The sequence below is a fragment of the Podarcis filfolensis genome, assembly GCF_964270895.1.
Source record: "Podarcis filfolensis genome assembly, contig: HAP1_SCAFFOLD_74, whole genome shotgun sequence".
NCBI lineage: Eukaryota > Metazoa > Chordata > Lepidosauria > Squamata > Lacertidae > Podarcis > Podarcis filfolensis.
Window position 1 is genome coordinate 63,442 of NW_028149491.1, and position 16,968 is coordinate 80,409.

At 46.7% G+C, this 16,968-nt stretch overlaps 1 protein-coding gene across 4 annotated transcripts in view; it reads right to left on the reverse strand.

Moving 5' to 3' along the window:
- Window positions 1-6,193: 6,193 nt before the first annotated feature.
- The window catches only part of LOC310754994 (uncharacterized protein), a 51,747-nt gene continuing 40,972 nt past the window's right edge, over window positions 6,194-16,968 (reverse strand). For 2 of the 4 annotated variants that reach the window (XM_083631660.1, XM_083631659.1), the window contains one exon: window positions 6,194-8,656. In XM_083631660.1, coding sequence (XP_083487786.1) covers window positions 7,548-8,656 — 1,109 coding nt within the window. In that variant the 3' untranslated portion in view covers window positions 6,194-7,547. Of the gene's footprint in view, window positions 8,657-10,368; window positions 10,581-14,183; window positions 14,342-16,968 lie in introns of those variants that run through there. The other 2 variants (XM_083631658.1, XM_083631661.1) reach the window with 2 other exon arrangements.

Consider the following 16,968-nt stretch of genomic DNA (forward strand, 5'->3'; position numbering starts at 1 on the left):
TGAAAAATGCCAAGATTAAGAGTTAGAAGTTCCCTGAACTATCATACGTGAGCCCTTGCAGAATCCCCCCCTCCCCCGCACTGATGCTAACACGGGATAGGGCTATTCTGATGAATTTGAGAGGTGACCAAGGGAACTGAAATTTCACGTAAAGACAGAGGCGATTCAGATTTTTTTGTAGGTTTTTTGTTTTGTTTTTGTTCTTGTTTTTATTATATACTTTTTGGTCTTATCCTGTATTTTTATGCTGCGAACCACCCTGAGATCATTGGGTGAAGGGCAGTGTAAAAATTTAATAAAGAAACAGACAAACCAACACTTGGAATTCCAAAAAAGCTTTCAACAAGGTGCCTCCTAGGTAAGCTTAGTAGTCATGGAATAAGAGAAGAGGTCCTCTGGTGGATCAGGAATGGAAGTTGCAGGAAGCAGAAAATAGGTTTAAGTGGATAGTCCTTCAAATGGGGGGGTGCCAGATGTTCTTGACCAAAAGCTCGCAAGGACAATCTGGCCACATCACGTTGCACCAACTAGAGATTCTGCACCAGACCCAAGGGCAGCCCCAGAAAGAGTGCGTTGCAGTAGTCCAGCTCCAGGTTTTCCATTACTCCAGTGGTCAGGCTATTCCTGTTGACCAACAGCCATAGAGGACACATGGGTCTCTAGTGACAAAGGGGTATCCAAGAGTACCCCCAAACTATGCACTTGCTCCTTTAGAAGTGGGAATCATCCAAAGAGCCTACAAATTGTGTGTCAAGCTCCTGTGTTCCTGTCACTCCCTAAGTGATGAAAAACCAGACAAGACAACAGCATAACATTGGGTCCAAATGAGCCACAACTCTATTGATTACAGATGTGAATGGTTTGGCATCGGCATTGCGTATAGCCATTTATTCCACCCCAGTCCATCTGCTGGGAATGCATCTAAGGGTAATCCACACCTGGCCCCCCCCCATGACTTACATCAAGTAGGGGTAATCACCGAAGGGTCCCAGTTGGAGGAGTGCTATGGCCCTAGCCCCCTGCTGGGCATCCGGACAGAAGCAACTCCTCACAGATCCCTTTGACAGGATACACTTAAGCAAGAAGGGGCGGACAGAGGCTGTAACCTCCCCTCCAGCCAAGACTAAGGCTTACCCAATGCCTAACCTCACAAAGTTGTGAGGATTGCTATGAGGAAGGCGAAAATCAAATGGCCAGGGCCAAGTTACCAAGTGGAATAATTCCTGCCAGGTGTTAGATTTCTGTTAGGACTGGGATAAATTGTGTTCGCTGAGCCCGTATTTTATACAATCTGTATATGATGTTTGTTTGATAATGTGTGGTGTGCTATGCCTAATAAAGGATTTTGAATTGAATTGAAAGTTAGATTTCTGTTTATGCCACTGTGCAGTTTTTGGAGTCACAAGACTCTGTTTACATTCCAGACTGTTGGAAGTCTCACGGGAGACGGGAGATGGATGTTGTTATTACTCATTTCCTGTTTCTTTGTTCCAGTTGGTTCTCTGCCTTCACAGAGAGCAGATGTATATTCTTTTCTGTCCTGTGTAGTTTGAAATAAAACGTAGCAATGTAGCTCATATATTTCTCGTCCTTCTGCTGATGTTTGTATACTCTGGGGAATGAGAACGTGCTTAGAGCCTCATCAAAGGCTTAGGTCGTTAATCACTATCAGAGTAGATGACGAAGAATGTCCGCGGAGGAGTAGCTCAGTTGTGCAGAGTTCCGACACCAGGCCCCAAATATGGCAGCTGACAATGTTCATAGGAAGGTCTTAGTATGGAAATAAGACATATGAAAAAGGGGACGGAGGGTGGGAGATCCAATGACAAACTGGGGAGGAGGCCTGGGCAGGCCCCAAGTTATCCCTCCAGGGAGCGGGGCCAAGCAATGCCTATTGGCCAGTTGGGCCCACCCCCTGCGGAATGCCTGCACGTAAGCCTGGCACAATTGGACAATCCGCAGGCAGGCAGCAACCCTCCCCAGCAGGGCACCAAATTGCGGATGTGGACTTGGTTGTCCGCAACACCGCCTGACCATTAAAGGTAAGTGGACTTTGAAGGATTTGAACACAGTGTATTGGACCTTATGTAGTCCACTGCTGCATCCAGACACTGGTCACAAGCCTTCAGAGACTCTCCTGTTATGGAGAAGGAGAGCTGTGTGTTAATGTAAAGGTGTAAAGACCCCTGGATGGTTCAGTCTCGTCAAATGCGACTATGGGGAGTGGCACTCATCTCGCTATCAGGCCAAGGGATCGGGTGTTTATCCACAGACAACTTTCCGGGTCATGTGGCCAACAGGACTAAACCGCTTCTGGCGCGATGGGACACCTTGATGGAAGCCAGAGTTTGGGACTTGGGGCACAATATACAAATGGCAGATTGGGAGAGGTAATGGAAAACAGATTTGAAATTTATGGAACCTTGTTCACTGACATAAAATTATATGAAAATGATGTACTGGTGGTATTTGGCTCCAAATAGAACGAGTTCAAATACCTGCTGGAAATGTAAAGAAAAAGAAGGTACGTTTTATCATATGTGGTGGATGTGTAAATTCATCAGCAAATCTCTTTGGAGGTCTACCTTTCGTGGCTCTTTCAGACCTGCGAACTAGTCATAAGTCTTCAACACTCTTCTCTTCTTTCTTAGGAGAAAAGTGGCCTACTGTATAGTGAACAGTGGTTCCTCCAGTTCTCGATCAGAGCCTTCAGAGGGTCGCATAGAGGCCGTAGCACTCTTGAAATCCCCTGAATCATACGATTCAGTTTCAGATTCAGAATCAGAACCTTCATTAGTGGGTGTGGGCCTTTGCTGTTGTTTATCCTCAGTCTCTTCACTGTCATCAGGATAACATTGGAAAATTCCCACATTCTCCCCCCACTTGGCTATAAAGTAACTGAAAAATTATGGGAGATGATATATAATGAATTGGAAAAAATGTTTAAAATAACTTTTGTTTAAAAAACCAGAAGCCTTCTTGTTTATGTATGCAACAACAGCCGCACGGATGCTACTAGCCCAGAGATGGAAGAAACAACCCTGACCAGAGAAGAATGGCAAACCAAGTTGATGGACTATGCTGAAATGGCAAAATTAACTGGGAAGCTCAGAAAGCAAGACCATTGTGAGCAGGTTAAAACATTAGCAGGATTTTAACCACACTTGTAAATTAATGGAAAGTATGGACAATTTGGAAAGACAAAATTTGGACAGTTTTGATATGTAGGTGTAAATATTACCACTAGGACCTACAGAAGGGTTGGGGGGAAGTCAGGAGATTCAGCGTAATTTTGGCATTTGAATCTTGTATTGCTTTTTGTTGTATGTTTCTTTATTTATTTTATTCAAATAAAAAAATTAAAAAACAACATCAAACTGCTAGGTTGGCAGGAGCTGGGACAGAGCAATGGGAGCTTGCCACTGTCGCACGGATTCGAACCGCCAACCTCCCGACAAGCAAGCCCAAGAAGCTCAGTAGATCACAGTGCCAGCCATGTCCCTAGAGCTGTGTGTTATCGGCATACTGGTGGCCCCTTGCTCCAAAGCTCCTCAGGACCGCACCCCATGACTTCATATAGATTTTAAATAGCGTATAGATCTTAAATAGCGCTGGGGAGAAAATAATAACTTGCAGCACCCCACAACACATCAAAATTTACAAAAAGGGCAACCCAAATGATCACAACATGTCAGGGAATAGTCTAAAGACGAGGACAGGGGAATGCATTCTATGGCAGACCAGTTTCCTCTCCGATGGATAGATGGAGGGGAAAAAGTCACACAAACACCCTTGTTCACAGGGTGTTCAGAAGCAGAGAGACAGAAGCTGAACAGCTGAGGGAGGAGTTGCCCAGGTACGAGACAATGACAAGGGAACCCGAAGGGAGGGGGCAGCTAGTTGAGATGTCACTTGAGAGTGTGGGGAACCCCCCTCACCACAGACTCGGAGGTCTGAACATATCAGAGAGCAAAGAAGTCAGAGGGAGGGAAGAACTTCCCATTGGCACCTAAAACGCTACGGAAGTCAGGAGGAGGATTTAGAGCAGCCAAATGCCCTCCTTGCAAAGAGCTGTGTATTTCTGCTTGCAACATGGTGCTGTAATAAAATGATTATAAATAGATCAACTGCTTGTTAATTCTTATCTGTGATGTTACCAAAGGGAGAGAACTCTCCACGCCTGACACAACATCACTCTTCCCCCTTCCCCTTTCCTTTACTTCTCATGGAAACTCAAGGGATTTGTCCAAAGTTCTCCTTTGGGTCCACTAAAATGGACCCCATTTTTTAGAGGAACGTGAGGTGACATCCTGCTTCTAATTCAGTCAATGAATCAGTCAACCAAACAATAATGCTTTCCACCTGTTTCAAGGCTTCTCCAGACACCCTGCTGATTCAGCATTCATCCTGATTATGTGGTGCTCTATGATAATAATCATAATCATAATAATAATAATTTATTTATTCATTCCCCGTCCTCCCCAGCCAAGGCCAGGTTCAGGGCAGCTAACAAGCAATAATAAAAACAAGCTGAATGAATACAACTTAAAAACAAGATTAAAATACAACATTAAAACGTTAAAACGCAGCCTCATCACAGAAGGAGAAAGGAAAAAGAAAGAGGGGGAGGGAATCAAATTGACTCTAAGCCAAAGGCCAGGCGAAACAACTCTGTCTAACAGGCCCTACAGAAAAAAATCAGATCCTGCAGGGCCCTGGTCTCACCAGGCCAGAGCCAGTGTTGAAAAAGCCCTGGCTCTGGTTGAGGCTAATCTAACTTCCTCAGGGCCCAGGACCTCTAGGGTGTTGCTATTTATGGACCTTACTCCACCTTACTCCACCGGGAGCCAGTGCAGCTGGGAAAGCACTGGGAGAATATGCTCCCATGGCAGAGACCCCGTGAGGAGCCTCACTGCAGCATTTTGCACCTGGTGGAATTTCTAGAACAGCTTCAAGGGCAGCCCCGCGCAGAGCGAATTACAGTAGTCAAGCCTGGAGGTGGCCGTCACATGGATCACTGTGGCCAGGTTGGGGCGGTAAAGGTAAGGGACCAACTGCTTGAATCCCACCTGCAAAATATTCATGAAATGTTCATGATGGTGAAAGTTGTGGTCACAGTTTCACTATGGTGTCAGTCCACTTTCAGTGAGGCTGATGGGCCTTTGCTCTCTCCTACAGGTCGCTAATGGAAGGTATTTAAGCATCTCAGGGTGGACTTGTTTTATTTTCTGTGCTGGAAACAGCTGAGAGTTTAGATACAGCAAGAATTAGAAATGTTGTTTTCATTCAGTGGAGGGGGGCACTTTTTCGTTCTAGCTCTAAATATGGGAAATACTGGAATATCCTGTCCTTCCTGGCTGCCATTCGTGAAATCAATCAGGACCCCAGGCTCTTACCCAATGTCACCCTCAGCTATGTCATCTATGACCATTATTCTAATGCATGGATGACGTCTGATGCCCTGCTAGACCTGCTCTCTACTGGGCACGCAGACATTCCAAACTATGACTGTTGGAAGAGGAATAACCTGTTGGCTGTTCTTGAAGATGCTGAAGCTGATATTTCTAGACATACGTCACCTGTGTCAAGCATCTACAAAATCCCACAGGTATGGCTGGTTCGGTGTTAGGATGGAATTGTGCCTCTGCCATGGGCTTTTCATTCTTTCCTTTTTGGACTCTCCCAAAGGTGAGGGTGGGATGGAACCTGGAAGCAGGTGCACTCAAGACTGGTGTCAGATGCCCTATGACACGCCGCCACAGCATTTAATAACCATGTTGCCTGTTTACAATGCATTCAAAACACAGTTTTTTGAGTAATGTAGCTGAGTCTCTAGTCTAATATTCTGGGATGTGATTCAGTCCCACAAAATATTGAGTCTGGAGGCATTCCTGCAAGACCTCCTCCCGTTCTCCTCCCACGGTCAGCATTTTGTCTTGTTCTTTGTGTGCGTGTCTGTGGGACTATAGTTGGTCAACTGTCTGAGATTTGTCCTGGAACCAGAGCACAGCACTCGCCTCTCCCTTTGCATCCTGGGCAAGTTATGGATACACTGTTCCTACTATTCATGATAAAACCCAGTTCCCCTTTTTCTACCAGATGGCCACAAATGGAGATCCCCTGAATCTGGGGATTGTCCAACTGCTCCCGAACTTCAGATGGATGTGGATTCCCATGTTGCGTGGTAAAGTCCTTAAAACAATAACAATAATTTATTTATACCCTGTCCATCTGGCTGGGTTTCTCCAATCACTTTGGGTGGCTTCCAGCAAAATATTAAAATACAATAATTCATCACATATTAAAAGCTTCCCTAAACAGGGCTCCCTTGAGATGTCTTCTCAAAGTCAGACAGTTGTTTATTTCTTTGACATCTGGTAGGAGGGCATTCCACAGGGCGGGTGCCACTAACGTGAAGGCCCTGTAACTTCACTTCCCGCAGGGAGGGAGCCAGCAGAAGACCCTGAGTGTTGGACCTCAGTGTGCAGAAAGAAGGATGGGGGTGGAGACACTCCTTCAGGTATACTGGGCCAAAGCGGTTAAGGGCTTTAAAGATGAGCACCAACACTTTGAATTGTGTCCAGAAACGTACTGGGAGCCAATGTAGGTCTTTCAAGACCGGTGTTATGTGCTCTCTTCAAAGATAACCCCATATAGAATGTGTTGCAGTAGTCCAAGCGAGTCCTCAACACCAGCTCGCCCCCTGTCACCCAAGAACAGCACTTCTGTCTTGTCAGGATTCAACCTCAATCTGTTAGCCGCCATCCATCCTCCAACCGCCTCCAGACATTCACACAGGACCTTCAGCACTTTCACTGGTTCAGATTTAAAAGAGAGTTAGAGCTGGGTATCATGTGCATACTGATGAACACCCAGCCCAAACCACCAGATGATCTCTCCCAGCGGCTGCATGTAGATGTTGAAAAGCATGGGGGAGAGGACAGAAGCCTGAGGCACCCCACAAGTGAGAGCCCAGGGGTCTGAACACTCATCCGCCCCCCACTTTCAGAACACGGCGCAGGAGGAAGGAGTGGAACCACTGTATAACCCTCAGCTCCCAGCCCCTGAAGACGGTGCAGAAGGATGTCGTGGTCGATGGTATCAAAGGCCACTGAGAGCTCCAGCAGAACCAGGAAACAGCTTTCACAGTTGTCCCTAGCGTGCCGGATATCATCAACCAGCACAACCAAGGCAGTTTCAGTCCCAATATGAGGCCTGATTCCCGATTGGAAGGGATCCAAATGGTCCCCATCCTCCAGGCATGCCTGAAGTTCTTCAGCAACCACCTGCTCAATCACATGAATTTCTTCATGGGAAGCTAGACGCCTCTTGGAAGAGAAGCTGTTTCCACATTTCTAATACGCTTCATGGCCTGTACAGTGGTACCGCAGGTTACAGACGCTTCAGGTTACAGACTCCACTAACCCAGAAATAATACCTCGGGTTAAGAACTTTGCTTCAGGGTGAGAACAGAAATCGTGAGGCAGCAATGTGGCAGCAGCGGGAGGCCCCATTAGCTAAAGTGGTGCTTCAGGTTAAGAACAGTTTCAGGTTAAGAATGGACCTCCAGAATGAATTAAGTTCTTAACCTGAGGTGCCACTGTATGAGTTCTTTGATGGTGGATGAGACCTGCCCTCCTTCTGAAGTTCTTTCCACATTCAAAGCACTGATAGGGTTTCTCTCCAGTATGAATTCTTTGATGCAAAGTGAGTTTGTCCTTCCGACTGAAGTTCTTCTCACATTCCGAGCACTGATAGGGTTTCTCCCCTGTATGAATTCTGTGATGGGACATAAGATGGTTGCTGTGACTGAAGCTCTTTCCACATTCAAAGCACTGATAGGGTTTCTCTCCAGTATGAATTCTTTGATGAGAAGTGAGATTGCTGCTCTTACTGAAGCTCTTTCCACATTCAAAGCACTGATAGGGTTTCTCCCCTGTATGAATTCTGTGATGGGAAGTGAGACTGCCGCTGTGACTGAAGCGCTTTCCACATTCCAAGCACTGATACGGTTTCTCCGCTGTATGAATTCTTTGATGGGAAGTGAGACTGCCGCTGTGACTGAAGTTCTTTCCACATTCCAAGCACTGATACGGTTTCTCCCCTGTATGAATTCTGTGATGGGAAGTGAGTTGGGTGCTGTGACTGAAGCTTTTCCCACATTCAAAGCACTGATAGGGTTTCTCCCCTGTATGAATTCTTTGATGGGATGTGAGATCCCCACTCTGACTAAATCTCTTTCCACATTCAAAGCACTGATAGGGTTTCTCGCCTGTATGAATTCTTTGGTGGGAAGTGAGACTTTGGCTGTGACTAAAGCTCTTTCCACATTCCAAGCAGTGATAGGGTTTCTCTCTAGTATGAATTCTTTGGTGGGAAGTGAGATGGGCGCTCTGACTGAAGCTCTTTCCACATTCCAAGCACTGATAGGGTTTCTCCCCTGTATGAATTCTTTGATGCGAAGTGAGACTGTCCTTCCGACTGAAGCTCTTCCCACATTCTGAGCACTGATAGCATTTCTTCCCACTGTGAGTTCTTTGATGGGAACAGGAACTCTGACTGGAGCTCTCTCCATACTCCCAATTTTGATATGGCTTCTCCACTGTGTGGATTTTGTCATGGTCTCCCCCTTTCTTCATTTCCAATTCATCACCACCTACAACAAAGACAGAAACTTATTAAATCCTCAGGAAGAAATGGAGCCCCCAATTATGGAACAATGCTAATGAACATTTGTCAAAGAGGAAGAACAGAAGATGTGAGGTCTTTCTACAGAGGTCATGGCCTTTGTCAACCAGCATTCACAGAGGTATTTTTGAGAACCAGAGGTTCAGAAAGTCTGGCTCTTTTCTAGGACGGATTTTTGTTGCCACAATCATGAAATCCACTCCAACTCTAACATTGGTCTTCTCTTTAAAAAACGGGCAGAGGCTAAAACAGAAACCCAAACCTGACAGAAATTACCTCAACTTCTCTAACAACTCGGTGTGTGAATGTTGCCTCCAAGTTGCTATGGAAAGGGTGACTGTCACTCCAGAAGGCCGTTTTTTCAGTTAGGTCTGTTCTCAACTGCCGAGTGAGAGAGAGATTTTCCGTGAGAGCACCTGCTGACTGTTTTATGCTGCTATGTGCCTCAGAAAAAGTCTGTAAAGTCCCATATATATAGAAGCACTTGTAATTCACTCTTCATACCTCATGTAGCAGTATTATTTGATATTGAATTATTTTGGTTTTTTGAGTGTAGCTTATTGTCTTGAATAATGAATGGGATAAATGTAGAAATAATCTAAATCAATAAAGAATATATATAGATATAGATATACTAGATATAAGCAAATGTAAACGTCTTTTAGTATATCAAGTAATGTAATGTGTTCCGTTTAAACTCTAAACAGAGAATCTTGTGGAGTCTTTTCTAGGAGAAAAAAGCTGTTTCTCAAACAACCCAGGGCAACCTCCACACATATAAATACTACAGAAAATGGGTTTGGGTCCCACAAAATCCAGAAAACCACGAATAATCCAGAAAGACAGGTGCAGAGTTGTAAAATGACACGTTTTACCTCAGAAACTAACATTAATAGCAGCTGCATGTGGAGGAGCGGACATGCGAACCCGGTTCACCAGATTACGAGTCCACCGCTCTTAACCACTGCGCCACACTGGCTCTCCTTAATCTTAATCTAAGTACAACAACCACGAAGAGCTCCTGAATAGACAACCAGCTATGTGGTGTTGAATGCTCTCTGTCCTCTCCTGCTTCCCGTTTTTGTTTTCCAGTTTAAACCAATTCATGAACCCAGAACTCATACACTGACCATTAATGGTGAACCATATGTTATAGCCATTCCTGCAAACTTATTCTGCTAGTTTTGAGATATACAAATGACATGAGACGACCTGGCCTACATGTTTGGGTCATTTATTATTCATATGTTCCTTGTTTTTAAAAGGAAATAAAAAGTTTTTCCAAAAAGAAAAGAAAAGGGCGACACACAGCATAGGCCCCATCTGCATTCAAACTGCAAAGCAGCATCACATTACTTTAAAGAGTCGTTGCTTCTACTGCTGTGTGATGGAGCGGTAAGTTTTTTGACACTGGTAGGGCATTCAGGTCACGGCACTGGCATTAGACCTTTTGAGCTGCCAATACATCGTGGTGGCCGGGGAGCTGTCATGTATTCCTAGCTCAAATTCCCTGCAGATGGCAAAGGCAGGCAGGCAGGCAGGTGGTGGAGCCCAAAAAGGTGCTCACCTTCTCAATCTCCCCCCGCCTGCCTGCCTCCCCCCACCCCCAGGCTGAGCAAGCCCCAATACCTCTCTGGCTCCACCCCTCCATGTCCCCATCTCCCCTCCCCTGGAACTCACCAGATCTCTCTGAGAGCCCTAGAGAGGAACGCTCAGAGGCTGTGAGGAGGGATGTAGGAGACAACCTGACCAGGTCAACTGTCCATCTTCCCCCTTCCATCCTCGCTAGCTTTGCAGGATCCATCTCTTTCATCCTTCCTGAAGAGTCAAGGAGCCAAAACAAGCTGCAGGGTCCTGGGAGACAGGAAGAAGCAAAGGGAGCCTCAAAAACCCTGCAGGGAAGAAGAAGGAGAGAAAAAGAAGAGTTTGGATTTGATATCCCGCTTTATCACTACCCGAAGGAGTCTCAAAGTGGCTAACATTCTCCTTTCCCTTCCTCCCCCACAACAAACACTCTGTGAGGTGAGTGGGGCTGAGAGACTTCAGAGAAGTGTGACTAGCCCAAGGTCACCCAGCAGCTGCATGTGGAGGAGCGGAGATGCGAACCCGGTTCACCAGATTACGAGTCTACCGCTCTTAACCACTACACCACGCTGGCTCTCACTGGATTCTCCTGCCCCTGGAAAAGCACAAATGGGACAGCCCCTTCCCAACAGAAACCCCATTTATAAACCTTTCCAGTGGTTCCAATTTCCTCTGTTTACTCCTTTCCCCTCTTCGTAAGGCCGGCATGGTCTGCACAGTAGAGACCTGAGAATAGATCCCATTGAACTCAGTGGGGCTTATGGATAGAACTTGGTGCAAAAACCAGGCACCATCTTGTCCCCAAGCCTGAAGACTGCAACCCCAGGCATGCTTATCTATGGTATCATAAGGCAAAAGTTCATAAACGTTTTCATAGTCATAATAAGAAACTCAATTCTCAAAGTTTGGGGGGAAATATAAAGATTTATTTGAAAAGAAAACAGCATGGTGACTTTCCCCATTAGAAGCAATATTTTTGAAAAAAGTACATATGAGGGTAAATTGGCCAACACATAAAGAGCTGTTAACAGAAACTGACAACCAATTAAAATTAAAAGACTTTGAAGAAGCAAGAGAAAATGTAATAGACTGGTTACAATATTTACAACTAAATGAAACTTTTAAAAATCATAAAAAGAAAGGATTTAGTTATCAAGTGTCAAGATTTCAGAGAGGAATAGTAGAAGGTAGTACAAAACTGCTGTCAAAAATGAACGATCTGCTTTTGGAATGGGACACTAAAGAGGACCAGGTTAAATGCGTTATGATAAAATGGGTGAAGGATGTGGGAATTAAGGACGGACTTAGAAAGGCTTTGGAAGTTAGATTTGGAAGTTAGGCCACCGAGACCACATAAAACTGGTCTTGAAAGACCTACACTGGCTCCCAGTACGTTTCCGAGCACAATTCAAAGTGTTGGTGCTGACCTTTAAAGCCCTAAACGGCCTCAGCCCAGTATACCTGAAGGAGCGTCTCCACCCCCGTCGTTCTGCCCAGACACTGAGGTCGAGGGCCATCTGGCGGTTCCCTCCCTGCGAGAAGCCAAGTTGAGGGAACCAGGCAGAGGGCCTTCTCGGTAGTGGCACCTGCTCTGTGGAATGCTCTCCCACCAGATGTCAAAGAGAAAAACAACTACCAGACTTTTAGAAGACATCTGAAGGCAGCCCTGCTTAGGGAAGCTTTTAATGTTTAATAGATAATTGTATTTTAATATTCTGTTGGAAGCTGCCCAGAGTGGATGGGGAAACCCAGACAGATGGGTAGGGTAGAAATAATAAATTATTATTATTATCATAGAGTTGAAATTTTCTGCATGTACTTTACTGAAGGAGAACTACATGAAAACAATGTATAGGTGGTATTTAACCCCGGTTAAATTAGCAAAAATGTACTTCTCACTCGCTGGATCAACACCTTGTTGCGGTGAGTGGGCTTGCACGTTCCTATGACCCTTGTGAGCGAAGCCATCGGGAATCTTGTACTCCCAGCAGGATCACCCTAGTACTTTACTAATAATAGTGGAAGTGATGCAGAGAGTGACTCTTCTGAATATTCCTTGTATACCAGTAGTAGCCGATTCCCCAAAGAATCTGCCCTGCAAGCAAAAGGAACCTCTGACAAGCACTTGAAGAAGCCCAACCTGGAAATAGAGCCCCATGTGCCTCCCCATCTCTGAAGTCCCACCTGGCCCTGAGGGAACCGGATTCACAGGAGAAACAGTTCCCCTCTCCTCTCCTCGGACAAGTGAAAGGAAGTCTCCCCTGCTGAAGAAATGACAGCCCTGCTTGCCTGGAATTCACATTTTGCTGACCACACTGCACTGATTCTCCCAGTCTCCTCGCTAGAACAGAGGAGCAGGAACATGATGGTACAGCACCTTCTCCCTCGTCACAGAAGGAGACGCAGTTACAACCATCTCAAACCAATGCGAAGCTCTTGCTCCTGCAAAAATTACCCACAATGCAACTGCGTGACAATCAAGTGACCTAGCTTTTATCCTGGAATGTGGCCGGGTGGTCTGCATCCAGCAGAGATCCTTGTTTTAAAGACTTTCTCTCCCACCATTGTGTCATAATGATCCTGGAAACATGGACAGCGGATGAGCCGTTACTCAACGGATTTCATTCATTCTCAACTGGGGAGGATCTAGAGGTAAAGCGTGGAAGAGCGAAAGGGGGCCTGGGGGTCTTAGTCTCCACTACCCTACATGCCATTTCAAGCCCTCTCCCCTCATTCAAGTCATAAGCCAGGGCAGTGTTGATACAATTCAGCCACCAGGCCCTGTTGGTAATTAACGCTGATGTGACCCCAATGAGGCAGAAATCTCAGATCAGAGACTTGTGGGTTGAAAGGGAAATTTAGACCACTCACCTTATTTTGCTTAACCCAAAGGCATCTGGAGTTTTAGGAGGGGACCTCAATGCCAGATTGGGCCCTAATCATCATGCCCTTTATGCACAGCACAAATGGTCTCCTCCCAACCATGAAGCCAGTGGATTCCTCCTCACCCGTTGTTCCAAAGATCAGAAATCAAACTTTGCAGGCATCTGCTTGGCTCAAACAGCCTTCAGGCTAAACCTCTACATCTTAAATGGTGCCCTGGAAAGTGACTATCCCGACATCTCTGGCTCCAGAAGGAGAGCTATAGACCAGGGGTCAGCAACCTTTTTCAGCCATGGGCCGGTCCACCGTCCCTCAGACCAAGTGGTGGGCCAGACTATATTTTGAATAAAGAAAGAAAAATGAACAAATTCCTATGCCCCACAAATAACCCAGAGATGCATTTTAAATAAAAGGACATACTGTGGTACCTCGGGTTACATACGCTTCAGGTTACAAATGCTTCTGGTTACAGACTCCGCTAACCCAGAAATAGTACCTCAGGTTAAGAACTTTGCTTCAGGATGAGAACAGAAATCATGCTCCGGCGGCACAGCAGCAGCGGGAGGCCCCATTATTATTATTAGCTAATGAGGTCCTTCAGGTTAAGAACAGTTTCAGGTTAAGAACGGAACTCCGGAACGAATTAAGTACTTAACCCGAGGTACCACTGTATTCTACTCATGGAAAAACACACCGAGATCTGCTAAAAATGTAGCGATTTCTGCTGCCTCCTTGATCTGCCAGGAGAAAAGACACAGTAGCGATGCTGGCCAAGAGGAAGACCACCCTTCCTCCTCCTCCTCCTCAGCTCTTGATCGAGACTCCAGGGCTCTCTCTGCAGGCTCCCCCCTCCAAGACCCCCTCCCCCTCCACAACGGGGCAAGCAAGAAGAGCGGGGCAGAGCCCTGGCCCCCGCGCCCCCCCCCGGCTTGGCGCCCCCCATGCATGATCTGACCAGCCCCCCAGGCATCCTCCCCTGCAGCCCCTTCTCCCCATCGCACCCGGAGGGAGAGGGAGGCGAGACTCACCCCCAGGCAGCTCTTGCAAGAGAGAGAGGGAGACGGAATGGCGAGGGAGGGGCTTTTGCTCGGGAGGACCTTGCCCCCCCCCACGCCTCCACTTCCTGTCCTCTCTAGAAAGCCAGCTCTGTGCCTTTTAACCCTTGGCAAGCCGAGCACAAGCGGAGCCCCGCTCTCTCCTCCTCCAAGGCAGGAGCCCAGGAGGAGCCGCTAACCCAGAAATATTACCTCGTGTTAAGAACTTTGCCTCAGGATGAGAACAGAAGTCGCGTGGCGGCGGCAGCGGGAGGCCCCATTAGTGGTGTCTCAGGTTAAGAACAGTTTCAGGTGAAGAACGGACCTCCGGAACGAATTAAGCTCTTAACCCGAGGTACCACTGCGTATGCAACCTGAGCATAGGTAGCAGGGCTTCACCGCATTAATCCTCCACGGAGCATCAGCACTGCATTAGTCACTGCTTTGAATCCAGCACAGAGCATGTACGTCTTTGTGCGTCCAACTTCCATCCTGCTTCCAGCTCCACCCACTCAGACAACTCTGGCTTTTGTTCTCCTACCTGGCGGCAGGTGGAGGCAGGGAGGCCCACTCATATGTTCCATGGCACAGGGCAACTTCTTTGGTTGTGCCAGCCATGGCACCACTCAAAATCGGTCTCATTCACACATTAGCATGACTAAAAAGGTAAAATAAAATACTCAGGAGACCGACTGGTACAGAAAAAGGGTTCTTTACTTACAGTTAATTCATTTTCACAATAATGGCCTTGGATCCTAAGCCTATGTAGCAAATGCATAGTTTGGGGGTACTCTTGGATACGCCTTTGTCACTAGAGACCCACGTGTCCTCTAGGGCTCTTTGTGAACAGGAATGGCCTGACCACTGGAGCACTGGAAAACTTGGAGCTGGACTGCTGCAATGCACTCTTTCTGGGGCTGCCCTTGGGTCTGGTCCAGAATCTCGTTGGTGCAACATGATGTGGCCAGATTGTTCTTGCGAGCTTTTGGTCAATAACATCTGGCACCACAGCCCCCCATTTGAAGGAACTATCCACTTAAACCTATTTTCTGCTTCCTGCAACTTCCATTCCTGATCCACAAGAGGACCTCTTCTCTTATTTCATGGCGACTAAGCCTACCCAGGAGGCACCTTGATGAAAGTGTCAGGATGCGGTGTCTCTCCCCCACACAACATGACTCCAGCAGTTCATTGTGGTGGTCAGGTGGGATTGCTATGAGGAATTATGGGAAATGTAGCAAGTCATTGTGTCAGCAATGAACGCATTGCTTTGACTGGGCTTGAGCCATTTGACAGGATTTCTGATCGAATCCCACAAGCCTCTGCACCTCTGCCATTTTCTCACTGCCTGACAGTCATGTATAGCATTCTAAAACACAGACCAGTTGCTTCACTGGGCATCCTCAGAACATAAAGACAGAAAGTAGCTTTGATGTAGATTTTGTTAATCTTTAGGTAAATCTTAAGGGCCAGGAAGGGAGTTCACAAGGAGATGGTAAATACGATTTTTCTTTCCTATAGGTTTATGACCTCTGGGTTTCCTAAATGCATTCCTCCTTGGTTCCTGTTTGTTTAGCTTAACCACATATGCATGCTCAAGTAGGAAATAGTTTCTTTGTAGTTAAAAGGATTTCTGTGATCTGACTTTGTCCCACGTGGGGGATTTTTTGAAATGCTCAGAGGAAATCTGATTGGTTCTTACAATAGCTGTGTTAAGAGTTCTTTTGTTAATAAAAGGGACCTGGGCCAGGGTGTGGCAGATTATTATTGGCATTTCCTCCCAGAGTCTTGCTGGCCAAGCCTCGTGTGTATTTTATTAATCAGGGTCCAATCCTTTCCTTCACCTTATTAGGTTAATGGACTAAAAAAGGCCACAACTTTATTGATTACAGCATGTGAGAGGTATTGGCTTAGGCATTGGATAAAACAACAGGAAGGGGTGAGTCTAACAAGGGTTAACCACCAGTAGGAGGAGCCTGTTGATGCAAATACAACTGTACGCTCCCCCTGATGTCACCGGGGGTCATTCCATGGCCCTAGCCACCACAAGGGCGTCAGACAGGATCCACGACCGCCAGATTCCTTTACCGGAATACCCATAAAGTGCAGAGGAAGGCGATGGCCACACCCTGCCCTCCAATACGCAAACATATTCCAATGCCTAACCGCCAATATCCAAAAAGTTGTGACGATTTGCTACGAGGTAGGAGAAAAACCAAGTGGCTGGTGCCAATTAGCCAGTTCGGCAACCAAGGCAACCAACCACAGGTCCATAGCAAGGTCAAGAACCAAGCTATGGTGTGTGGCTGATCTGACGAAAACCAGCAGCGCAATGAAAGGGAAGCATTGCCGCGGCAGCATTTGAGCGGCTAAACCCCACCCCCAAGCCTCCACCTGACTGGTTGGCTACCAGGGGGCGTGATGTGGCAGCCGGGCCAGCTGGGCAGGGGCCGGAACACCCCCTGCCGACACGGGAAACAGCTCCCGCTCACAACTCCTCCCCTCTGTAAGGAGGAGAGGCTTTCTTAAATTGTGGTGCCCAGAACTGGACACAATATTCTAGGTGTGGTCTGACCAAGGCTGAATAGTACTGCTCTATTTAGCCTCGGTCAGCAGACACATGGAATATTGTGTCCAGTTCTGGGCACCACAATTGAAGAAGATTGTATGCGCAGAGGAGACCGACCAAGATGATGAAGGGTCTGGAAACAAGTCTCAGGAACGGTTGAAGGAGTTGGGTATGTGTAGCCTGGAAAAGAGGAAACTGAGAGGAGATGTG